This window comes from Phoxinus phoxinus (genome assembly GCF_949152265.1).
Source record: "Phoxinus phoxinus genome assembly, chromosome: 7".
NCBI classification, from domain to species: domain Eukaryota; kingdom Metazoa; phylum Chordata; class Actinopteri; order Cypriniformes; family Leuciscidae; genus Phoxinus; species Phoxinus phoxinus.
Genome location: NC_136882.1, coordinates 21,234,104 through 21,259,070, shown reverse-complemented (window position 1 = coordinate 21,259,070; position 24,967 = coordinate 21,234,104). Strand labels below are relative to the sequence as shown.

General features: G+C 37.2%; 3 protein-coding genes across 7 annotated transcripts in view; 2 read left to right on the top strand and 1 right to left on the bottom strand.

The window, feature by feature from the left end:
- Positions 1-1,686: 1,686 nt before the first annotated feature.
- rpe (ribulose-5-phosphate-3-epimerase) lies at positions 1,687-6,166 on the top strand. 2 transcript variants are annotated; one of them, XM_079618202.1, is made up of 6 exons: positions 1,687-1,958; positions 2,596-2,675; positions 2,896-3,035; positions 4,288-4,422; positions 4,513-4,599; positions 4,701-6,138. In XM_079618202.1, exons 1-6 carry the CDS (start codon positions 1,837-1,839, stop codon positions 4,821-4,823), a joined length of 687 nt encoding a protein of 228 aa, XP_079474328.1. In that variant the 5' UTR covers positions 1,687-1,836; the 3' UTR covers positions 4,824-6,138. The 2 variants fall into 2 exon arrangements, with proteins under 2 accessions (XP_079474328.1, XP_079474329.1); XM_079618203.1 differs by lacking the exon at positions 2,596-2,675 and having other exon boundaries at positions 1,809-1,958; positions 4,701-6,166.
- A 1,044-nt stretch (positions 6,167-7,210) lies between these two features.
- Positions 7,211-24,967, bottom strand: part of mlphb (melanophilin b) — a 19,638-nt gene continuing 1,881 nt past the window's right edge. The window contains exons 3-15 of one of the 4 annotated variants that reach the window (XM_079618195.1): positions 16,343-16,564; positions 15,413-15,552; positions 14,137-14,178; positions 13,161-13,225; positions 12,466-12,558; positions 11,719-11,887; positions 11,174-11,385; positions 10,902-11,000; positions 10,033-10,251; positions 9,735-9,881; positions 9,564-9,635; positions 9,395-9,434; positions 7,211-7,321 (exon numbers count right to left, since the gene is read on the bottom strand). In XM_079618195.1, coding sequence (XP_079474321.1) covers positions 7,275-7,321; positions 9,395-9,434; positions 9,564-9,635; positions 9,735-9,881; positions 10,033-10,251; positions 10,902-11,000; positions 11,174-11,385; positions 11,719-11,887; positions 12,466-12,558; positions 13,161-13,225; positions 14,137-14,178; positions 15,413-15,552; positions 16,343-16,564 — 1,567 coding nt within the window. In that variant the 3' untranslated portion in view covers positions 7,211-7,274. Of the gene's footprint in view, positions 7,322-9,214; positions 9,636-9,734; positions 9,882-10,032; positions 10,252-10,901; positions 11,001-11,173; positions 11,386-11,718; positions 11,888-12,465; positions 12,559-13,160; positions 13,226-14,136; positions 14,179-15,412; positions 15,553-16,342; positions 16,565-24,967 lie in introns of those variants that run through there. The other 3 variants (XM_079618193.1, XM_079618196.1, XM_079618194.1) reach the window with 3 other exon arrangements.
- Positions 20,582-24,967, top strand: part of LOC307001549 (collagen alpha-3(VI) chain-like) — a 25,539-nt gene continuing 21,153 nt past the window's right edge. The window contains exon 1 of the mRNA XM_079618192.1: positions 20,582-20,828. The gene's annotated coding sequence lies outside the window, so the exon portion shown is untranslated. The remainder of the gene's footprint in view (positions 20,829-24,967) is intronic.

Here is a 24,967-nt window from a genome sequence, read left to right as displayed (position 1 = left end):
CTCATTTTATAAGAGCTTATTTATATTTTAAATATAGGCTATTGTCTGTTTCAGCTCATAAATTTAAAGGTGAAATGCTTTGCGAGCAACATTGCTTTAATTACCAATGTCATCATCTCTCTTTTAAACAGCATCCATGACCTAAGGACATACAACAGTTCAGGAAGACAAACAATTCTGTAGACAATTGTAGCGGTTTAGTCCTGTGGAGATGGAAAGACGGTGGAGGAGGAGATGGGAAAAGGACATATCCGTCACCGGTCGAGTTATCAGCCGGACTCAAAGGATCGGAAAGGAGAGGCTTTCAGGATGTTCTCTTGTAAACAATCAAGCTCATCAGAGCTACTGTACACTACATACACATCAGTGAAAGCTGTGATTAATATACATAAATCAGACCTTAAGATGAAAGGAGGAGCCTATACTGCATATGGTTCATCTTATGAGGTAAATATTTGTCTTATAGCTCAAAGGTGATACAAAAACATTAACATGAAAGCATCCTGCTTTGCAGATAGGAAAATGGTCCTGTAAAAAGCAGACCGGGAGTCATGCAGAAAATAATGTGAAACCTGTGTTTATGTTGACTACAGTTTTTATCAATCCATTTGACACATTTCTCCAAATGAATTGTTCTCAAAACAATTAGCACAGCAAAGTAAACCCACTCTTATGTTGGTGAACAGTTCAATATTCACTGCATAGTTTTTTTATCAAAAATAAATACTAACATCAAAACGACTTAGTGTTAAAATATTTCAAGGATTTGTTGAAATCTCAAGCTATAGGCTACTTGCAGAACATTTGAGGACAGCAGAAAATCTTTGTTTCACTTATAATGACCTAATATATGGTGTTATTATGCATATGTTTTGTGATGTTTTAACGAACTAACTTTAGGCTACGGGGCATGTGAATGTCCTTCGGCTATTTCCACAAGTTTTGACGCATAGGCTATTGGTCTTGTATTCACAACTCGAAGTCCTATAGTTCCTTTATCACTGTTTATTCTTCAAAGTCAATAAAGAATCACATTTCTTACAATTATCCTCTTGCACAGCGATGTCTTCTCAACAACTTATTTGTAGAGATACTAAACTTGTGAGCCAATTTACGCTATGATATTAAACAGTCAAGCTGTGTGTTCTCCCACTGTGCTTCTGCACTTATATTGCATGTGGGTCACACTTTTTTACATATATTTTTACACACACAAAAAAATATATATATATATATTTTTTTTATATATATACGTTTTTTGAAAATATACATTTTGAAATATGAAATATGGCTCTTACACAAACAAACTACTGACATTTTGTTTTTACATTATTAGAATTCTTTTCGAGAATACAGAAATAAAAACAGTTTAGAAAGAATTTAGAAAGACTTTTATTTTGGTGTGCTTCAACAGACGAAGTTGTGAATTCAGAAACAGCTTGCCTTCCAGCACAGAAAAGGTCAAAGCAACTGCACTTTAGACCACTAAATATACATTTTCAGGTATATTACAAGGAGTCCGAGAAGTGTAGCATATATTGCTATGTAGGTAGGCCTACTAGGGTATATTAAGAATGACAATCCTTACACAACCCATCAATTTTTCTATTATTTATTATTATTAATATTAATATTATTATTATTATTTAAATTCAAAATATAAAGCAATGGATTCCCACCACATTCGATCAATGTCAATGATTCTCTGGGCGTCGGTGGTTCTTTTTTTTAAATCGCGCCACCTCCTGGCAGTAATGGAATCACGCATGACTTTTGTTTTGAAATGCATCTGTGAATAGCGGAAGTGTGCAGCAGTGGCAGCAGAGCAGAAGCAGCATGGCGTACACGGCGAAAATCGGACCTTCTATTTTGAGCAGTGATCTGTCGCAGCTCGGGAGGGAATGTGAACGAATGATGGAGTGCGGTGCTGATTATCTGCACCTTGACGTTATGGATGGGTGAGGAGGAGTAAAGTTTGCAATTCTTTATGTAACTTTCTCATCTCACCTAATGTTGACATGCTGGCATTTACAGCGATCAAATGGCCCAGAGAACTAAGACCATAAAAAGTCATTTTAATTACCAAAAAAAAAAAAAAAAAATTGATAATATTTAGTTGTCCCACATTTTAGCTCAGGAGTGTATGAACTCATCCACATTACAAAAATGTAACATTCCTCAAAACTGACATACAAGTCTTGCACAGTTTGGTGAAGTACAGCATAGCATTGCAGAGTGACAAGTAAATTATCTTATTCCACTCCCTGAATTTTAACATAAGTGAAGTGTTGACTAGATCCGCCAAGATTAAAAATTCAAAGTTTCAAACATTATATTCATTCATTCATTTATTTGGTTCCAAATTAGTTTGTCCCCCCTAGTGTAATAGGTTTGGCTCTATTTGAAACTGTTATCCGCTCTGCCATGGTGTCCATTTATTTTGAGTTTCAGGCTCTATTTTGTACCCTATTCATGGAGAGTGCCACATATACATAGGAGGTTATAAAATTAAAAGTTGATGAATCATGTGTCAGAAGTTAAGAAGACATCTAATTCTGCCTCCCTGGACTCTTTCCTTCATCTTTGCATCTAAAGGCATTTTGTTCCAAACCTCACATTTGGGCATCCTATGGTGGAATGTTTACGACGCTGTATCGGACCTGATCCATTTTTTGGTGGGTTCCAGTCTTTGCAAAATTTTATCTACTTTTGTTTCTAATGCATTTGAGCTGCATACATTCTGGACCTCCTCTTTGGGACAGTTTTGTTAATAATCTGCTAAAGTGGGTTCTTTCACGTTTTCACTCTCTCTCTCTGAATTGCTAAATAAACATTGCTTGTAGGATAAACCTTTGCAGTGTTTGTAGGTTTTGCTTACTCTTTGCTTTATTACAGACATGCATATGATGGTGTCCAGGCCAGAGCAATGGGTGAAACCCATGGCAGCAGCTGGAGCCAATCAGTACACTTTCCATCTAGAAGCCACTGCCAATCCTGGTAACCTCATCAAGGAAATCAGAGAGAGTGGCATGAAGGTCTGTGCTAAACTATTGCAACACCAGTATTGTTTTATAGATGTATTAAATATGTCTTAAAAAGATCATGGCTGATGATTGACAACTCTCAAATGTTCTATTGTATTGAAAATGTAAAAGAAGCTAATTAAGTAAATTAATTAATTAATTAATACATTTATATTATAGGCAGTATGCTGCTTTGAATGCTATGGCCCTGATTATTTAGATTTTAGGCGCCCTCTTTTGACTAACAGAGGAATTTATTTTTATTTATTTAACCCCTTAAACCCAAGTGGTCCAAAAAATGCTCGAGGCATGAAAAAAGTGCATGTTTGGCTCGAGGTCATGGTGCAAAGGACCCTAGGTTGATTTTACTCCGGACCATCCCTTTAAGTTTGAACACAAGATTTAAACAATTTAATAAATGCCCATTAGGGGGGTGTCAGGGACTGAACAAAAAGGCTATCTTGGTTCCAAATGCTGTAACTTTTGATTACTTTATCACCACAACATTTGATCCAGATGCAGCTCACATTTAGGGGAACTTCATCAAAAAAAGAATTACCCCCCTACAGTAACAAAAAAAGATATGCAAAATCATAATAATGTTTTTATTTTATTTTTATCGAGAATGTCCAAATGTAATGTAACTATCCTTACTATAGTTTTGGTGTTATGAATCTTTAGTTTTGTGTGTTTCACTCAGAAAAACAACAACTCTAAAATGCCCTCAGGGCTTAAGGGGTTAAGGCATGTAGGGGTTAACAATGTAACTTGTTTGTGTTCAAAATTTACAATATGTTTATAATGAGCGAGTGTATCATGAAATCATTTTCCAAACCGTGTTTTTGTCTTATCCTGAATCACTACGGTACACCTATAATAAGTGTTTCTATTCTGACTATTAGACTAAGGGTCGTACCGCTGCGGAGTAGCCCAGTACCTCCGTGACTTGTCATAGACATAAAGGACATAAACAGAGAGAAGTAGCTCCGCCTACAATGTTCTTCCGCAAGACGCATGCAGTTTTGTTTATTAACCGCTTGAGCGCCTAAAGTTACATACCGGTACTGCAGCTTTAAGTTGCTCAAAAAACAAACAAAAAACAACAAACTTGAAGCTTGAATTAGACTTGTAAGATTTTGACTTGGACATGAAATTAGAGACTCTAGAAGTAGAGAAAACGTTTTTTTAGTTTTTTTTTTTAGTTTTTACTCATAGTAAAAGATGTAACAACCGTCTTATAATATTTTTAATTTTTTTTATGCAGGTTGGTCTTGCCATCAAACCGGGAACAACTGTTGAGGAATTGGCACCGTGGGCTAGACAGATCGATATGGCTCTTGTCATGACAGTAGAGCCTGGCTTTGGTGGTCAGAAGTTTATGGAAGATATGATGCCAAAGGTATGCAAATGTGTTTTTGCCTCTAGTATTCTCATTTCGATTCCTCAGACAACAATAGTAAACATTGAAGATGCTTGTGTATCTCTACAGGTGAGTTGGCTCAGGAGTCAGTTCCCTTCTCTGGACATTGAAGTGGATGGAGGAGTCGGCCCAGACAGCATCCACAGATGTGCAGAGGTACACAAGTCACTTAACTCTCACATATTTATTTGTATACAAAAGCAAGAAATGATAAGAAGCGTTTTACTCATCTTTACTTGTTACTTTAACAACCCTAGGCTGGAGCAAACATGATCGTGTCGGGCAGTGCCGTAGTGAGCAGTGATGACCCTCGTTCTGTAATCGCCCTCCTCAAAAATGTTGTTATTGAGGCGATCCAGAAACGTTCTTTGGACCGCTGAGCATCTTAACTTTTTACCTCAAGTCTGTTCTCATCCACCACTGACAGTCATTCCTGCAGATTCTGAGTCATTTTTAATGTATAAAATTTGTTATTGAATGCTCAATGGTGCTTTGTGAACAGACATGACCAAATGTTGGATGTGCCGAGGGTGCGTTTGCTTTGCACATCTACAGACCATGAGAACTGTCTTTGCAAAGACTCTTTTTTTGGATTCAGCCGGAGTTTTCAGATGCATATTGTCTTTAAGAACTGTGACCAGACAGAATCGATCTGTTCTCTCCCCTGTAACATCAGTTTATTCCCCTCATAATTAACCTCATTTGGTTTGATTTCTTTCTTTGTTGTCTCACCGTGCTTGAGAAAACAAACATTGATAAAGCTGCTCATAACTACGTCAGCAGTTAATTAAGGTTTGTTGGTCATCAAATAAAGAATGACATTGTAATGCAGCTGCATAAGCTTTACATACTGTTATTTTCTGCAGATGATGAGTTTAAATGGATTTTGAACATTCCATCAACCAATCTTTCTAATACCCTAATATGATAAAAGTGTAAATCAGAATACTTTAAATTGTTATTTGTCAGTCTGATTTGTCTATCGATGTCATATGAACATGCATTTATCTGTGCTGAGGGTAGCAGTAACACAGCAATGTTTCAACACACTGAAGTGACCAAGCAAAGCTATGTCTGTTAACAGTTTATCAAGTACAATGACACATTTTAACACATGTTAATATGTATAATATAGTTTTGAAATTAAATGCATTGAACAAATAAAAAAATAAGTACGTACATAAGCAGATGCTTTAATGTCATTTGTAATAATCTGTAAGTTTGAGTTGTCAGTCTACAGCCAGGACCTCAGGATAGCAAAACCTGTGCTTTCCAAAATATGATCCTTCGCCTCTTTGTGCCATCCTTCGACCAAATCTCCCAACAGGTCGTATTCCTCTGCCTTTATACCAAACGGCATCAATGTTCTGATCTACAGGGAATAATAGTATTAAGAATAGGAACATTTGATATTATATATTATTATAGGAAACATTTAAAATATTTGAATCAGTAAAATCATACCCCTCATCCCCATTGAGCGTAATGGAAGCTCATCATGAGGTTTTGGCTGGGTAAAACATGCTAACAGCATAAAGATACAGAGCAGAGCACACAGCTTTTCAAGCATGGCTTAGTGTCTGGCACCAGAACTGAGAGAAAAGTGTCACCTGCAAACAACCATCAGAAAAAACAGCGATCAAATGTGTATTGTGTAATCAGTGTTTTTTTTCCTTATTAAAACTCATTTTTTACAAAAATGCCTACCACTTTGGTTTCTATGTTTTGCAAATTACATATTTAAATCATGGCTATAAAAATGTCTTTGTGAGAAAATATATGACAAAATACAGCCTTTACTATCATAATGTTAGTAGAATAGCACCAAATAATAACAGAATTTAACAGTCATGTTTTCTATTTGAAGCTGCTACATGTCACAAAGATTCTTAATTGAGAAAAGTAATTTAAAATAAGTCTTCTACAACATCATATTTTGTCAATTACAATGCATTGACATTTACAGGATGTTGTAAGCTGTTCACCTCTCTTGGTATTCTGTGTTCCTCAACTGTCAGATGAAAAATCCTTTAATGCAGAAGCAGCATAAATGTGTATTGTCTTCAAGGTAGGAGTTGTTCGGAGGATTTGTGATCTTATAGTCTTGTCATAGCTGTGAGTATATATGAAAACTTCTAAAGCAGCATTCTCGAGTCGTTCTCAGAGGTTGAGGGAAATTTTCTCCCTGATCCACCAATTTATACCACCTCTGGGGGAGGGTGAAGACTACACAGCTTACATGTACACACAAATCATCCTTACCCTAAATGTGCAAAAGATAGTGGTAATGTGGATATGAAGACTGGGGATAACCCAGCATATGTTGGAATTGAACTTGGCAATGTTATTGATTCATTAATACATCGCTGATAGAGGACAAAGTGACAGAAAAGAAAATGGTTTTAGATATTTAATGAGCAGAAAAACATTTGTAATATTAATGTATCAAATACAATATTTCAAGAAATATACCAAAGGAAACTACGTACAAATCTGAATTAAGATATTAAATAATTACTATTTTATAAATACTGAGTTATCAATACGACAGCAGTTAAGTAAATACATTTTTTTTTTATGTGCATAATTTATATTTTCTTTTCTAAGAAACAGCAAATGCTACAAGGTGAGCCTCGTTTATCTAAATAATCTGACACTCATCTAATGAAAGATTGAAGCAGGTATTAATTATATATTATTTAGAGATCAGCACACAAGTCCTTGCAGCTGACTTTATTAACATATGTTAATGTGTGTTTATGTTCTGTGATTTTGTATTCTATCATGGCCCACTAAAAATATGTAGAGAACGCTAACTTGCTGAAGTTGCTTCACATAGTGAGCATCTTCCGTAAAGATCTTGCTCCATTGCTGCCTCCTTCAGAGAAACCAAAAAGAACATTATTAGTACACAAGACATGTTTCCTCATGATGTCTCTTACATGAATCCTGAGTGGATTTTGATTAAAAACTGACCAGTAGTAAAGAGATTTTGGTGACTTTCTAAAAAAGGAATTTAATGAATTTCATTACAGCTCCCATTATAACCAAACAGAAGATTTGTCATAGGTCCTTTCATGACCACAGGAGATGGGGTAGTCGATTTGTTCCAGAGACTGAGCAGCGGACCTGATTGCTATCAGTTTATGCGTTAAAATCACTGTGTGTGGTTCAGAATATATTATGAGGAATCAAGAAATAAAACTAATATTACAAATACTGGGATTTGTAAATGTGGTAACTGTTTTCATTTTAAACAATGTATATTGTTTTATAATCTAAAACTGGACAAAAAACAGTTTGTGAAATGTTTTGCTTAAAAAGCCTGTGCTATATTTAAAATAAATGCCATTTGGTTTGATATTTTGTTATGCAATTGCCAGTGTTGGGGGTAACGAGTTACAAAATAACAGATTACAGTAACGATATTACTTTTTTGGGTAACGAAGTAAAGTAACGCATTACACTAAAAATATCAGTAACTATACTACTTTACTAGACTATAGGAACGCGCTTTCCTGCGTTACCCAAGCCGTGTTTTCATGTGTGTAAAGCTCTGATCTGTCGAAGTGGTGCGTGCATGCCTGTGTGTGTGTGCTTGCCTGGGCACCGTTGCCATAGAGATCGATTTGAGTGACGTAGCTGCTGGTGCGAAGGACAGAGAGGAATGGAGATGGAGACGGAGACGCGAGTTTCGGCCAGTGGCGATATTCACATTACTTTCAGTTTGTTGCTCGAAAGGACAAAAATATTTGCCAGAAATTCACTCTATGCCCTGGCAGGCAAGTACTGGACATCGGGACTACCGGGAGATTCACGGCTTTTTGGGCCGATCCGATGCATCTAAAACTTTTTTGTTCGTTTGTCTTAACGGCTCATAAAACTCGTACATCGGCGGCCCATTCGTTTTGTTTTGCTTAATTGGCGGCGCTGGGTAAGTGCCGGTGTAATGCATTGGTTAAAAAAAGTCAGCATTAGTTTTTTTTCTGACAGACCGGCCCATGAAACACGTAGATTGGCCCATTGGTTATTTTCTTGATTGACACTGGACTGGCCCAATCACATCTTTAAACGCCTCCCCCTTTGGGCTTTGAGCGAGCGTGCAGTGTCAGTGTATCTGTCAAAATCTCTTATATACGGTCTATGGTCAAAATACAGATGGAGAAGAAAGTTTCAGTTTTGCAGTTTCCGTCAAAATAAAATACAATATTTATCTCTGTCCAGCCCTGATCATGTGTCTACCACCACGGACATAATCCTGTTGTTTGTAGATTTTACAGTGAGGCATATTTCTTTGTGCAGACAGGGATAGTTATTTTATATGGTTTTACATGCCATTTTTATCGGCTACATTTATAAACACTATGCGGACATGCAGGCTAAATGATGATAGGGCTATGATGTTTGTCCATGTATCTAAGAAACGGGAAAGTAAAGTAATAAGTAGTGAAGTTACTTTTCAAATGCAGTAACTAGTAAAGTAATCTCATTACAATTTACAGAAGTAACTAGTAACTAGTAACTAGTTACTTTTTTTGAGTAACTACCCCAACACTGGCAATTGCAACATATTTAAAGGGATAGTTCACTCAAAAACTGTCATCATTTACTCACCCTCAAGTTGTTCCAAAACTTTATGAATTTCTTTCTTCTGTTGAACACAAAACTATAGAAGTCAATGGGGTACATCAACTGTTTGGTTACCCATATTCTTCAAAATATCTTCTTTTGTGTTTAGCAGAAGAATGAAATTCATACACTTCTGGAACAACTTGAGGGTGAGTTGATGACAATTTTCATTTTTGGGTGAACTATCCCTTCAAGTGTAGCAAAAGCAGAGGACAATAAATCATAGCTCTTTGCATTTTATACAACACAAAGATGATAGAGTTGAATGCATGTAAATGACAGATTACATGTTATCGAAAATGCAGTATAAATCTGCTCTTACTAATTGGAAATTCATGCAACATCCTTGATGGCGGAGGAGCCTGAATTAAAAAGGGAAGAACAGAAAACTTTTTTTTTCTCCTGTGAGAGTTACATGCTTCTGTACTGCCAAGGTCATGCAAATCTATATAGCAATATGTGACTCTGTGAGCAGCTGGATCTCCACATACCCGTCTACGGGACGTCTCCACTGTCATCCCTGCAGCACTCAAAGCAGCGATTCTTTTCTGAATGTCTGTAACCTTTAAGTAAGAAATAAGCAACTTTAACAGACAACTGTGGCAAGATATGGGAAGTTTTTGAATTGGAGTGCATTTTGATGTTTAGACTGGATTGCGTACCCCACTTTGAGTGCTCTGGACACTGGCGGCTGCCATTGCAACTTTACCCTCCAGTTGCGACAGTTCACTGCTGGTCGTGTTACTAAACTCAAAGGAACTCACTCGCTTCTGCTTTTTAAAGGATTTATGTAAATTCGGCTTTGCTTTCTGGAGTATAGAATTAGAAACATATCAAAATTATTAAGAACAGCAGAGTGGGTTCAAGTCAAAGCACAGCGGAACTAAAATATTTGTAAGGAAATATAAATTCACACCATGTTTATCAGGCTATCAGTGCTGCTAGTTCTCATTCTCTTACCCACTCAAACTCAAGAGGCCACTCATGCCTGACATTTCTCATAGCTGAAGTATGGGAAAGGGCCCCTTTCTTTGGAGAGTCCTCTGAAAATTTCGTTGCATCCTCCTCATCAGATGATAGGCCTTTGTCACTTATATTTTCAGTAAGTTCATCAAGCTTTTTTCTGAGCTCAAGCTCCTCTAAGTCAGCTGGAGACAGATCCTCCTTTTTCTGCTCAACCTTAATGGAGACCAGAAGAACTACATGAGGATATAAAGTCAGGAGGTTCCTGTGAAGTGTTTCAGAGATGCTAACTTATATTTCACGGACTTATTCAGAAATGTTGATGACACGTTTATCCTTTTGTGGGTGAAACTAATAATAAAGGATGCTACTAATTTTTTTTTTTTTAAATAGCAATGTATAAATGCACACTACCATTCAAAAGTTTAGGGTAAATTTTTAAAGAAATTAATGCTTTTATTCATCAAGGATGGTAAAATGTGACAGTAAAGACTTTAATGTTCTTACAAATAAATTATTGAATGAATTGAAATTATTGAATTGAATGTTCTTTTTATCAAAGATCCTGAAAAAAATCTATCACGGTTTCTACAAAAATATTAAGATGATTTCAACATTGATCATAAGAAATGTTTATTGAGCATCAAAGCAGGATATTAAAATGATTTCTGAAGGATCATGCAACACTGAAGACTGGAGTATTGGATGCTGAAAATGTACCTTTACAATAAAATAAAAAACAGTTATTTGTAATATTACAATATTACTGTTTTCACTGTATTTTTGATCAAACAAATGCAAGCATAAGACACTTCATCAACCTAAAATAATAACCTGTTGGTTGCGCATATGTACTTTAAACTTACCAGCTCCACTGATCCCCCAATTACCGGTAAGGTCATTTTCTGCTCCAAACGGCTCAGAAGAGTCTCGATTGCTGACATACGCTCGTTGAGCTCAACAATCTAGTGTCATAGAGATACAAAATGTACTGTATGTGTTGCATTTAAAAGAAAGCTGTGAAGCCACATTAGGTTACAGTATAATGGATGTTAAGTCATAGCTTTGCATTTGAACAAAGATGTCAACAAATGTCACATCAGTTTGACAGGTGATCATTACCAAATTGTTTGACTACCTGTGGAGGAACTTCATCTGGTGAGGGCTCTCTAAGTAGGGCAGGACTGTATATGACATGCATCTCAGATTCATCATCATCCTCCGAGTCTTCCATGCTGTAAGAAAGCTCACGGTGGAGGTGATAGTTAGCGCTGCCAGCTGAAGAGAGGCTCATCTTGGAGAGGGATCGAGATTTTGTCATCCTCTGTTCTAGGTATGGTGTGCAGTCACCTACAGAGAGCAAACAAAACACTTCTCACGTTTTTTTTTGTCAATGTAAATACTGAAATTAAATAAAGAGGAATTTATGAGTCTATCCACCAGGCAAGACAAGAATTTTGTTCATGAAATTTTCTGTTTGTTTTTCTAATTTAGTATTGCGTTTATAGTGTCTTAGGTTTATATTCCCAGCACAAAGTAGCCTAAACCTCACTAACAGTAGGAAGAAAAAAAAACATTGGATGACCCGAAGGGGAAACCCATTCACCTCTACAGAGTCTTGGAAAAATGTAAATCCTCAGAAATCTGTAAGGGAAATTGAAACGGTCGGGCAGCACATCTTACCAAAATGAAAGGGTTTGTCCAGACTTCTCTGGCTGATTTGCATTATGTCCTTCATCTCATCACCTCTGCCATAAGATCCATTCTCCAGGATCTGCTTAAAGGATGTGGACCAGTTGTCTTCATTTCCGGAGTCCTTACTCTGGGTTACTTTATCTTGGCTACCTGAATACTTTAGAAACGAATTAAAAAATATATGATAATAAATGATTAAATAATAATAAAACATTATTTAATTAATTATTAAAAAGGATATGGTCACATATAGCACTGACCTGACATCATGTGCTTAAAAATTATAACATATTACCAAATTAAATAAAATGTACTATTTTAACTGAATACGGTCTAGTATACCAATTCAGTAAGAGTCTGTATTGAAATAAACAGGAACCAAACTGTGATGCTGTCATTTTAACCTTGGCTTGACTAATTTTGTGATGATTTGCTTCAGTGAGGAAACAATCAAGATTGAAACACACAGTCTTATCACTGTTAACAGTCAGAAAATGCTCAGCAGGTGCACTTTACTATTTTTTCACACCACTGCTAACCGTTTATTCTTTATTTGCCGATCTAATGTATTTTTCCAAACAAATTTAAAATTCAAAGCATTTAAGGTACTTTTTTTGGCAACAGAGTGTGGTAATGTTTCTTTGCACACTTCAGTATTTGCTCTATTATATGTTCACAATATTTGCTTATTTCTGACATCAGATCATGTGCAAGAACAGAACAGAACATACGAACCAGAAGTATGGGAGGCTGGGAATAAGTGGAGTTCTCAATGCCAATATTAAATTCAAGAGGATCAACAGGGAGCAGCCGTCTGCCTTTTCTCATCTTAAGGGAGAAAGAAAATGGTTACCGATAGTTTTTGATTTGAACCCAACCATAAAATCTATCGTTCGTTCGTAAACACAGGCATATCTACAGAATCTCTATAATCAATAGTACTAAGATTAATACAGAAGGGTTATACAAAAGATTTCACTGTCTGGCAGAGTGGGTAGTGAATGTGCTCATGCAGGTTCGGATCTGGCCTGCGTCATGCTCAAATTCTGATTTCTCTTTACTTTCCTGTCTACTCTCAAAGGCCCATAAAACTAAACAAAGAGATTAAGATAGACATATTTATTTAGACAAGGATTGAGCATGGCCTTCAAACTGGCTTTCTGTCTATAGAATTACAAAATCACCTCCAGGTGACAACGTGAGGAGTCAAAATCATATAGTGAGAACAAGGAAAAATTCAGGCCATATTCAAATTCTAACCTAAATTAACCTGTTAAAACTAAAATAAGATTTGAGCAGCAGAGGGCAATCTTGCACTACTGTTTAACTGACAGAACCTCTAACATGCTATAATGCGCACTGGTCCTGCCTCTAGTTTTCCCGGTGCTCTAATAACATCAGTTTCAGATGTTTAAGGGATGGTACAGTACCAGGCCGAAGTGGCGTCTGTCAGCCCTCTCAGATTGCTCATATTCCTGGTTAAACAGAGAGCCAGCTGTGTGGATGACAAGAGTAACAAATATGAATCATTTGATATCAGAAAAGAAACACTGTAGTGATTAACAAGTCTTAATGTTCAAACACAATTTAACTAATATATTCAAACTTGTGTTTTTCATTTTGTGTAGGTTTTAAACACTTTCTCTGTGATTTGTCATAAAAAAAAATGATGACAATTAATTTTCTTTCTTAAACGGTTTTCTCTTTTATAGCTCCAAATATATAAGTTGTGAGATAGAGAAGTACCCTCTAATAGAGAAGAATTAGGGAATTGTTTTATATGTTTTCAGGTACTGTTATATTGCTGGATAACACTGATGAGATTTACAGTACCTAGATGCATCATTTAGAATGGGTTATAAAATATATATTATTAAAAGTATATTCTTCTTTCTGTTAAAGGGATGGTTCGAACTCCGGAGTAATTTCAACCTAGGGTCCTTTGCACCATGACCTCGAGCCAAAATTATTAGTGGGGTAATTTACGAGATACAACCTTGCATCCAATAGCGCCGGCACTAAGCCATTTGGTTGATATCTCTAAATAAGCTCTAACTTTAATAAGTTTGGCTCGAGGTCATGGTGCAAAGGACCCTAGGTTGAAATTACTCCGAACCATCTGAAAAAAATAATTTCTTCCCAGAAAATATATGTATTGTTAACCCCTGTAAAAGAGCCAGTGCTTCTGTGTTCAGTTCTTTTCATGGCTAGGTGTTTTTCCTCCTAACTTTTTTTTCTCCATGTTCCCTGCCTTATTAAATCAAAGATAATGTGAGAGCAGATGGCTGCTGTTTTGTTTGGACAGATGAAAGACATTCACTGATTACTTTAGATTCTTGCATGACATCAGCGTTAAACTTTATAATGTTTATATCACAAAGAAAGAGGACTTTTTTTTAAACTCACTGTGAACTTCAGGCATGCTGTGCGTGTCATCGTCTCGAGGCTCTATGTGATGGAGCGGGGGGTTAGAGAAACAAGTGAAAGAAAATGAGCTGTGATTGGTTACAGAGAGCAAAACAGGAATCAAATAGTGGCTTCAACTTACGCTAGTTCACACTGCAACACTACACTAGTTACCAAACACCAAATATCAATGGCTGTTGGGATTTTGCGGGATCGGTGTGTTAACCACGTTGTTGTTTTTTGGGGTAGTGTGAACACAACATTTAGCCTACATTTCCCAAAATTTAAATTCAAACAGCAAGTATAGTTTTCGTGTTTGTTGGCATTTATTCACCAGTGTGACCCACCCTTAAATATTATGTACATTATGTAATTAGAACATCTTTTTGTAACATATTTGTATGGAACATTGTTAATCTCATTTCACCCAAACAGCAATGTTCTCTCGCTGACCTCTGTATTCAGGACAGATAGACCTTGAAAATTGGATAAAAGAGAGACACTCGAGTCCAGGCACCGAGAAAAAGAAGACATGTGACTGTGTAAAGTAAATCACATGGATGATTCGGCCTAGCCAATTCTCTCTTTCTCTCTCTCTCTCTCTCTCTCTCTCTCTCTCTCTCTCTCTCTCTCTCTCTCTCTCTCTAAATCCCTTAAAGTTATGAGGGCCTCTCTCTCCTCTAAGCTTTGCCTTCAGTGTTCCTGCTGTAAGTCATCTTGTTTTCCATTAACAGATGACAAAGTACGAATCAAATCTCATTTTGTAATAACTAATTGACTTTCTAAACTGATAGTTTTTCAATTAGAATTCAATAAATAGAAATAAATAGAATGCAGCATGCTAACCTGAGTGGTTGGAACAGGGTCCTACAAGATGCAATTTATAATGAGAGGATAAAGTTGCGGGTCAATCAATCTTAAGTGGTCTAATGGAGGTTGCTTGACCATTTAAAATAAAAAAAATTGGGGAGGAATTACCTCTACTATGTATTGGTATTGGAAAACCAGACTTTTTTCTTTTTACTTGGTTTAACCACATGGGGACCATCTTTGTGTCATGGACCACAACAAATTTGGGGTTTTACGGATGTTTATGGAAGCTCTATCCAAGCTCTGTGAAACAAAAATGGATCCCTAGCGTATACAAGTATATAAAAATTAGCAAATTCTTGTTCATTAAACTAAAGATTTAAGTCCATATGTGATGATCAATATTGCTTGCTCAGTATATAAAGGGAAGGTTTAGAGTCTGATGGAATGACCTTAAACAAGCTACCTCTGAGGTCAGTTTGAGAGCAGGCACGGTCACTGTTCAGCCTCTTGAAAAGTGAATTCATGACCTTTGCACTGCCAAAACGCTTGAAGCGAGAGCGTACATTCTCATGGAACCATTCCAGAGTTCCAATCTTAAGGATTCTGTAGGAACAAAGATGAAAAACAAGAAAAAACAAAATGTATTCTGTCAATCCAACCTGATCTCATGAGAAAACATAACTATTTTAAGAGGTGGTGATTTCATATGAATGTGAATGATGTCATTTGTAAGTACGATTTTTTAGAAAACAAACATAAGCATAAAGGTCAACCACTAAACCTAACCGTCGGTGGGGTAGGCTATAAGAGGATTGTACGAAAAAGAACAAATGAGATCATATTCACCAAAATTCGACCAATTCACCAAAATGTTAAATAGTTTCTGCCATGAGAGTGTGATGATTATTCGAAAATATTGTAATTTCATAGGCTGGATCTACCACCAGTATTGTGACGTAATTTCTTCTTGGTTCTTCTGTTTCTTCTCCATAGGCCAACAACATAATTTACTTAAGCAATAAGACATGAGGTCATGCTATATTGTGAATTGATGTTAATATAATGTAAGACTAAATGATGTTAACCCACCACTGGCCATCAATATTTACAACTCCACATTTGTTTCAATAGAGATCGCTAGAGTAGTAGGCCTACACAGCAGGCTATGTATAAGTGAAAATGCAGAAAAGTTTTTTTTTTTTTTTCATTTTTTTCTTCAATAAAGTTTATTTACAGGAAGTGAACTTTATGCTTGTGGTTTAGTTGAGTGCAAGCTGAACTGGTGAAGATGAGTCATCAATTAAAGCATTTAAAGCGAACAATATGTAAAACAGATTCATGTCCGGTGTGTTCCTTTGAAATCACAGGCATACAGTGTCTGTCATGTGCTTACCTGGACATATGGCATGGATCACACACCCAACCGCGGTCCTTCTTGTTAAAACGGCTGCAGGACTTGCAGACAAATAGTTTGCAGTCCAGACACTGGCGCTTGCTGTTGACAAGGAACTTGAAGGGCTGCAGACAGCGGATGCAGAGAGAATCGCTGAGTTTAGGCTGATATTCCAGCAGCTCTCTCTTTGTATCCTCTTTCAGTATTTTGGTCTTGAGTTCCCTGCATACAGAGAGATTCACTGGCTAACATGCTGATTCTTTTCATTGTGGTGTGTAAAACTGAGTTGTGGTCTCTTGCCCAAATCGTAACTGTAATTGACGAAGTAAAATCACGTAGGCCTATTTTAAATATGAAATATCATTTGACAAAACTGTCAGAATAGGCCTATCACTGGTAGCCTATTAAACAAATACTTCACCGCTGGAAAGACGAATGTGTATATAAATTGGGTAATGTATGTAGTAGAAATGTGAAATTATTTTAGAAGTTGGTGCCTTAGACTGAGGAAAGCCAGAAAATGTATTTTGGTTCATGTGGATGAAAGACAACAACTCCCAGAATGCACTTGCTTCGCTGCCCAACGAGGCCACGCCTACCGGCTACAGAGGCCAGTCCTCGAAAAGACCCGTTTTATTGTAATTCTCCGTCAGACCGTCACGACTCGAGTCTGCCCGGGCTCGAATTCCTCCTGACCGCCGGGCGGGTCTCGCGCCGGATTTCGGGATGTCCGGTGTCTGCGGTCGCCGATCATTATATTTACATGTACGCCTTTTTCAATCGGACTGAATTCATTCCGATTGGTGAATCTGAATGTAGTGTTTACATGAACGCTAAACAAGTGATCGGTTGATGTACGTTTTTTTGTCACTGTAGGCGTAGTGAATGGCGACTGTGGACATTTTGGGCGATCTCAAGGTCTGGTCTGGTGCGCGGGTCCGATGCTCGTGGGTGCCTGTGCTGGCCAGTGCAGCGGGGAGCAGTTGTGGATGGTGGGGAGGAAGAACCCGGGCAATCCCGGTCGGACTACTCCGCTTTCGCCACAGAGCAAGAGCCTGTTAGCTTAGCTTAAAAAAAGATGGCTGACACTGTTTGTACCATAGACAGTATATAAGATAGACACAGCGACCCCATAGATTTCAACGGAGAAAAGTGAAGCCCATTAGAAGCACTCACTTCCTGATGGCCAGGCGTACTGCGCAGGCTCAAACTGAGCTTGATGACGTAGATGTGCCGTGAGTCTCCTAGTAGCTGTGCCGAGAGAAATCTGAATCTATCCCTTTCGAATCTCGCAGAGACGGAGAGCGTGAGTATTAGCTGTCCATCCATGAGCTAGCAGCAGGATCAACTTTATGACTCTATGGGCTTCTCCCTGGACTTTATCGGACTTTATGCCTCCACGTCCCCCTGATTGCTTGCGAGCTTCTCCGCCTGTCTAACGTTATACGCTAATTTCTCGACTGTGCGACAGAAAGTCGAGTTGTTATGACGCAATCGTTAGCCTATTTTTACAAAAACGGCTTCTAGGGGGCCATAACGTAAGATACAAAGTAATGGAGCCTTTTATACATTGTCGTGTTTCTTTAGAAATAAATAATGGACAAATGGAGTCTTTGGACGCCTCAGATGTAAAGTTATTCGCTGTCAAAGTGACGCCAAAATGATTGGGAGTCAATGGAATGCTAACAGCAGGTGGGGGTCCGCTAGCCAACGGCGGCGCCCAGGGAGCTTCAGTTTCCGGCGGATGGATTACCTTTTGGTTTGTACATTTTGTGAGTGAGATCCCACCCACTATGGGCGGGTTGAAAACATGCGGAACTAGCTCCTTCTACTGGCTGTAGTTTTTAGCCTCTGGCCAGGAAATACTCCGATGAGGCAAAGTGATGATTTTTCATAGGAATAATCATAGGAAGATTTTTTTTCTAGACAAAAAAATGCATAAATCTCTCGTTTCAGGGGGACATGAGGGTGGGAAGCATGGTAATTCGAATATACTACAGGTTTTCTACTGATACAAAGCTTAATGCTAATCGGTGAAGTATCCCTTTAAGACACAGAATCGCAATCCGTAGCCTACGCATTCAGTCAGCGCTGGACAGCAGGCAGGGGCCTCATTTATAACCTTTGTGTACACACAAAACAGGCCCTGAAAGAGGCGTATGCCACTTCCGACACATAAGTTGTGATTTATAAAAACAATCTTGACGGGAAAATGTAGGCACCTGCACGTAAACTCTGACCCATGCGTACAAACGTTTTGGAGATGTAGCAGCTTGGCGACACTGATGGTGAGCTGGAGTTAAATCTCTTTTTGATCACATTTAGACAGAAAGTGTAAAGAAAATTATACACAGAAAGATAATACAAATATAATTTTGCTCACCAAGCCTATCACTTGAAGCAAATATCCATCCCTTCTTAAACGTAAATCTTCATTATGAGTCCTAATCGTAAATACATTGCATGTTCACAATAACAGTTTAAATAAATAAAATAATAATTTAAACTATGTTTTACTTCTGATATAAACATTTAGATTAAATATGACATTCTCATTAATGGAGTTAAACACTTAAACTACATGAAATCATTACTGAGAAGTTACAAAAAAAATTTATATTCAATAATATTTGTTGTGGATGCAATGCTTTTGAACACTTTTCCTCTGGCATGCTGTGTTTTAATAATGTTTTAACTACAGAGACATGATTGCTTATGATAATAGCAGATTGTCTGAGAAAATAGTTTCGTGCAAATAATGCATAGCTAGGTCTATCTGTTTTCTTTTAAAAATGTAAATCAATAGAGGGTTTTCACTACACGTCATCAATCCGGAAGTCGGCCATTTTGCAGGCACTGAACGTAAACAATACCACTGAACTGAACGGACTCGCAAATTTTGCTGATTATTGCTGCTGAAAAATGGTCGAGTTTTGGTCTGTACTAATCGGTCGCATTGGGAAAAAACATTTTGAGTTCTATAGACTGTCAAAAGTTAAAGAGAAGAGTGCAAAAAAACTGCCGAAAGAAGGTGTTTGTGGTTGAGAGAGGCAGCATCAGCTACATGTCTAAATAGCATTGACTATGGCAAAAATGTTGACGTAGTTAACTATGGCTACATTCACACTGTCAGTCCAAATCCGAGTATCTTTGTATCCGATTGGAATCTGATCTAAAATTATGTCCACACTGTGTATCGCAACTGTTCAGATCCGATGTGTGTGTTGTGTCCATGCAGCTCTTTGGCAATATGGCAATGACGTTGCGTTGATGGAGGGGTTTGCATTTGCAATAGAGATGTTGTCTTATTTAAATTTTACAACATGGAAATGTGTAGCCGCCTCGCTGGACTGCTGCGTCTTGAGCTGCAGAACTATAGGAGGCTGTTATGTACAGTGTTTTTCCGCGCTCTTGTCTGCGCCGGTTTCAAAAATAATATTTTCTGCTCGTCTGGCACTTTGCAACAACACAGCCTTGTTTCGGCAGTGACTTTCAGCATGTTTCCTATAACAACATCTGACATTTACATTTTACGTGGCGTGAAAAAGTCACATACCACGCAAAAAGACTATGTCAAGATAAGAAATAGAAGCAAGAATTGCAGTAAGGGCTAGAGAAGCTAACGTTAGCTCGTTTGGATCTTTACCACATATTAACTTTAGTTTGTCAAAATTTTGCGCTCTTTCCTGCTTACCAAGTCCTTCTCTATATGATTTCGTAGCTTCCAAGTGTTTTTTCTGTGGTTTATTAGTGTAACAATGTGTTCAGTAGTACATAACAGTGCAATCCATGCTGTTGTTTACATCCGAGTGCCTCCATAATGGCCGCGCATCCGGGTTACCGCCCACAATGTGACGTCGGTGAAAACCCTCTATTAAAAATACTATTTGCCCAGTGGAAAAGATTGAGAAAAACTTTCTCTGAAATGTATTTTACAGCATTTGAGTTATTTATTCAAAAACAAGGCAAGGATCGCCTACTAAATAATTTGTATTAATGTAGGCTAATGTGACGGCACATCTGCATTTTATATTAGGCTTGTTCGACGTTCGAACCGGCGCTGCACAGACCTATCGGTGAATTACATCAAAGTACCGCGAGAGTGAATAGAAAGTAGACGGCTCCTTATGCTTTTGAATTGCTCCCGCTGATGCCATTTTTGGCTTTCAGGCGCGCGTACACTTTTAGTAAGGATCCTACGCACAGATTTATAAATGAGGCCCCTGGGGTACGTGCCCCGAAAGCATAGGCAAATCAGTGCTCGTTCACGTGAGTGACAATCACATAGTGTGAATTATCAAAGACGCTGTCTGAGAGAAATCCCGCTGTGTTCTAAGCGGCACCGTTTGATGGCGTCACACCACACAGGTGCATGCTGGGCGGTTTAGGAGTTAGGAAACTTGTTAGGAATTTAACGGGATCAGACGATCGATCAATCAATCAGTCTCTGAATCAGTTCAGTTCAGAGGGGAAAAATGAAAACATCGTAAGTATCCAAAATCCTTGTTATAATAGTAATTGAACGTCATAACAGAACTATTTAGTTCAATATACATCACAGTTGTCTAAAAATATTCTATCAGTGCCATAAATAGCCTATTTAACAATGGCACTGTAAATTCAGCACCGCATGGAAAATTTAGCTTGGAATCAAATACAGATTTTTTGTTTGTAAATGGGCAAAGTGGGGTTTCAGCTGAAAGGTTAAAAAGTGTACATTTTAGAATAATACAGATCTGGAAATCAGTAGGCCTACAGACATTTTAGTTTAGGTAAACCATTTAACTTTTGAGCCGGTTTTTCAAAGCAACATGGGATGGCTCACCCAAATCCCCTTCCATTTACAATTTATTATTAGGCCTAACAGTCAGACCCTCATCTGAACCATAACAAGTAAATACATACAAATGTACATGCAATAATAAGGGATGCAGTTGTTAGAAACTACTTTACTGATTCATCTCTGATGATTGTCTTTGTAAACTAATAAATTACAGTTAAATAGTTATTTTTTGTTTGATACTTTACTCTGCACTGAAATAATAAAAGTTTACCTAATGTCTATTGACTTTATCACTTTATAACAAATGAAGTGCAAAATATAAACGTGTACAGACTACATGATACAAATGTTGTTATATTTGACCTATGCTTTATTACATTTTGTTCCTAAAATCCAGTCCTCAGGATAATCCTTTTTTTTTTTTTTTTTTTTTTTTTTTGTCAAAGGTATCCCAATCTTGCTAAAATGTTTAGAACAACACATATTGAAAGTTTTATTCAGAAACCAAGACTGGATTATTAATCAGATTTAAAAATCCTTTTTTTCCTTTTAAACAACCCATTTTCAAGATTTAAAATTAATCCGATAAATCAATTCGATCGAATTTATTTTGAACAACTAGGCCCAGATTGCTTTAGATTATCAGCTCAAGTCAGCGTAGAGAGAGAGAGAGAGGAAATGACTCCACATTCTATCCAATGGTCTCTAGTCTTCTTTTGAAAACCTCCATTCTTAATGTGCCAGTTTCTCAAGCTTTATGGCCAAAGTGATGGCCTTCTAGCACAATGACCTCTCTGTATCACAGCTGTATAGCATTACAAATTGGATATTTAAGTCATTTCTGCTAAAGCTGCTCTCCTTAAGAAGAAACCAGCTAAGAGCTTTCCTCCACATGTTCAATGGTTATGTGCCTGTGGCTCTTTCAACTTTTATTTGGCAAAAGTTAAAAGCACTTCAGCACAAGTCCACATGTAAGTCAAATATCTTACAGCACAGCATCATTAATTCATAAAAGACACATGAAACTAAAGAAGATTAGATAAGAACTATTTTTAAAAACTGTAAATACTTTTTTTTTACAATAATATTTTTCCCCATACATATTTCACCCCCTATTTCCCCTTATTTTATAATCGTGTTCTTGGTTTTGAATATGTGAATTAGATCTAATTAAGCCATAGTGCTTGAATATGAAACAGGAACATATAGTAGCAGACAAAATTATTATGAAGTTCTAATTGACTTAAACAATTCATCTGCTCAGATTAGCACTTTTTTTTCCATTTTTCTTAAACATTCAATGAAATTGAAGTTTGCAATGCATAAGTGAATGTAAGATTGCATTACCACATCCTATTTCCAAGGTTTTTATCATCACCACATTACAACAAAGTCTCCACGGGACTATTTTGAGCTAGCATTTGCCTTCCAACTGTTAGAGAATTGAGAGAAAAATGTCAGTCATGTGATGTTATTCAATATTCTGAGACAAATCCTATTACCTCTTTTAAAATGACTGGAATTTAGACACACATGGGCTCAGCCTGTTGATGAAGTGTCTGAGGAGTCTAAAGCTTAAAAATTCTGCTGTTTTTTTTTTTTTTTTAAACAACATAGTTAAATCGTCACAACAAATTAAAGACAGCATAGGGATGAATACTATGTCACAGGAATAGCTTTTTACATGCTTTTTTCTTCAACATTGCCTAAATGTAATACTTTACAGACATGCAGGTGGCGTGAACAAGTAGTACCACATGTCTGTAAGTGTGACTGTGGGTCACATCCGTGACCTTATTATAAAAGGATTAAAAAATTGGATGGTTATGGTCCAGACAGAAGGCTCACAAGATAGGATGTACGTTATATAACCACGACTTACTGCATTCACAAGACCTTTTCTTGGCTATAGCTTAGTCATTAAGCCACTCCTTAAAAGAGATTAAAAAAGGCCAATTAACTGAACTTTAGTGAATGTTTGACACTTTTCCCACTATAATATGAGAGGCTAATGACTAGTAGTTGATCTTCCAGAATAGATGAAGTGTACTCATATCCTTCTCTGTTATCGACATTACACAAACATAATCATACTTGAGCATCAATAGACAGGTTTTTTTGTGGTTTGAAGGTTCCTTCAAAAAGTATCAATGGTAAAGTAACATACAGTACTTAAAGATATTCTCTTCATAATAAGTTATCCACTGTAAATTATTTCAGATTTATTTTAAATGGGTTCACATAGGGCTAAGTCAGTGGCGATTTCTTTAAGACTGCAAGGGAATCTCGGCTTCCCATGTCAACAATTAATGGTCAAATATATGTACTATTTTGTTAACATTTTATTGACTAAAAATGCTTTAGAACACGTTCATCTCGAAGATGAGTTCGATCAGAATCAGCAGCTGGTCAGCTGACTCGATTTCCTTCTCATTCATTCCCGTAGCGTCACAGTGCATTTTTCTGTTGAAGCCGAGCGTCCATTGACTTCAATGGGGCTGCTTTGAACAGTTTTTTTCAGTGCTCAGTGCACAGACGGTCATTGGATAAATGCTGCGATTATGTCCCGCCCACGGACGCTCAGCGTCTCCTGGGGGGAATGGAGGAGTGGGCGGGCCCGGACTCCGGGCGTCTGCGTGGTGATTGGAGGGTCTGTCATCTCCTTTTGATTGACAGAATTTCTGCCAATAGCTGAAGCTATTCGAGCTCAGTGAAAAGTAAACTGAAAAACGCTTTTCTCACGCAGGGAAAAATCGCGAAGCAAAGAGGACACTGACACTGACAGACAACAAAGAGAAGGTTAATTTTTATAAGCAAATTCTCAGCTCTCCGATTCTGTAAATTGTATTACGAAATTCAAACGAATATCGCTTTAGCACTTGTAAATGTGACGTGACAGATCATCTCTCACTCTTTACAACTAGTAACGTAAATAATAAATAAACACGAATCAGCATGTTGAAAGATCCAGTACAACTTACCAAAATGTATATGCCTCATACTTAATATCGAGCAATCAGTGTTTTTCAACGCGGAAAGAGGTCAATAAAAACAGCTGGAGAAAAATGTCACAACGTTTAGGTTTAACGTTAACGTAAAGTTACGTTACCTCAGGATCAAGAAAGCCATTTAATAACCATTGCACGTTAATTGGCTAGAAAAATTAGCTACAGAGAGGAGTATTTTGCTAAATATGTGCACTGTATGACATATTTATATTATATTTGTATTATATTTAATTTGAGTTGTTATTTAACCTTTAATAATAATACCAGCTGACAGGGCTCTCTGTATGTTTACAGCATTAGATGAGTTTTTTTTCTTGAAAAAAAAAATGAATGTAAGTTAGGCTACCTAATATTTATCCAAATGAATCGATATTGAATCAAGATCCGAATCAAATCAAAAGAATAAAATTGAATTGAAATCGTGTGTCAAGCAATAATAAAATCAGTAGCCTACAGTCATTGTACCATCATGTAAACATTGTAACATGTTTTTACTAAACTTAATAAAATTCTGTTTAATTACCTAATGTTTTGAAAATCATGATACACATATTTTGATGGAAGTTTTGGACCATTTTTATGATGTAGGCTGAAAATTATCTTCCCCTCTTAGAAAGACCAGCAGTCGCCACTGGGCTAAGTGCTGTGTAACTGTTCCTGAGATAAATATTTTCAAGCATAAATAAATTAATGACAGACATTCCACAGATTCAGTTAAATTATAAATCCCAGATGAACAGACAGCAGAAGAGCTTTAGTAAGCAAAAACCAGCAAACCACTTAAGGTTTACCAGATCCTCAATATGAGTAAGCAGTCATTCAGATGGGTCCAGT

What these genes read in the sequence shown, in the direction of transcription:
- rpe (XM_079618202.1), top strand. Translation starts at nt 1,837, where the DNA reads ATGGCGTACACGGCGAAAATCGGACCTTCTATTTTGAGCAGTGATCTG. An exon ending in CACCTTGACGTTATGGATGG is followed by an intron (nt 1,959 to 2,595) that starts GTGAGGAGGAGT and finishes TTGCATCTAAAG; the next exon opens with GCATTTTGTTCCAAACCTCA. An exon ending in TGGAAGATATGATGCCAAAG is followed by an intron (nt 4,423 to 4,512) that starts GTATGCAAATGT and finishes GTATCTCTACAG; the next exon opens with GTGAGTTGGCTCAGGAGTCA.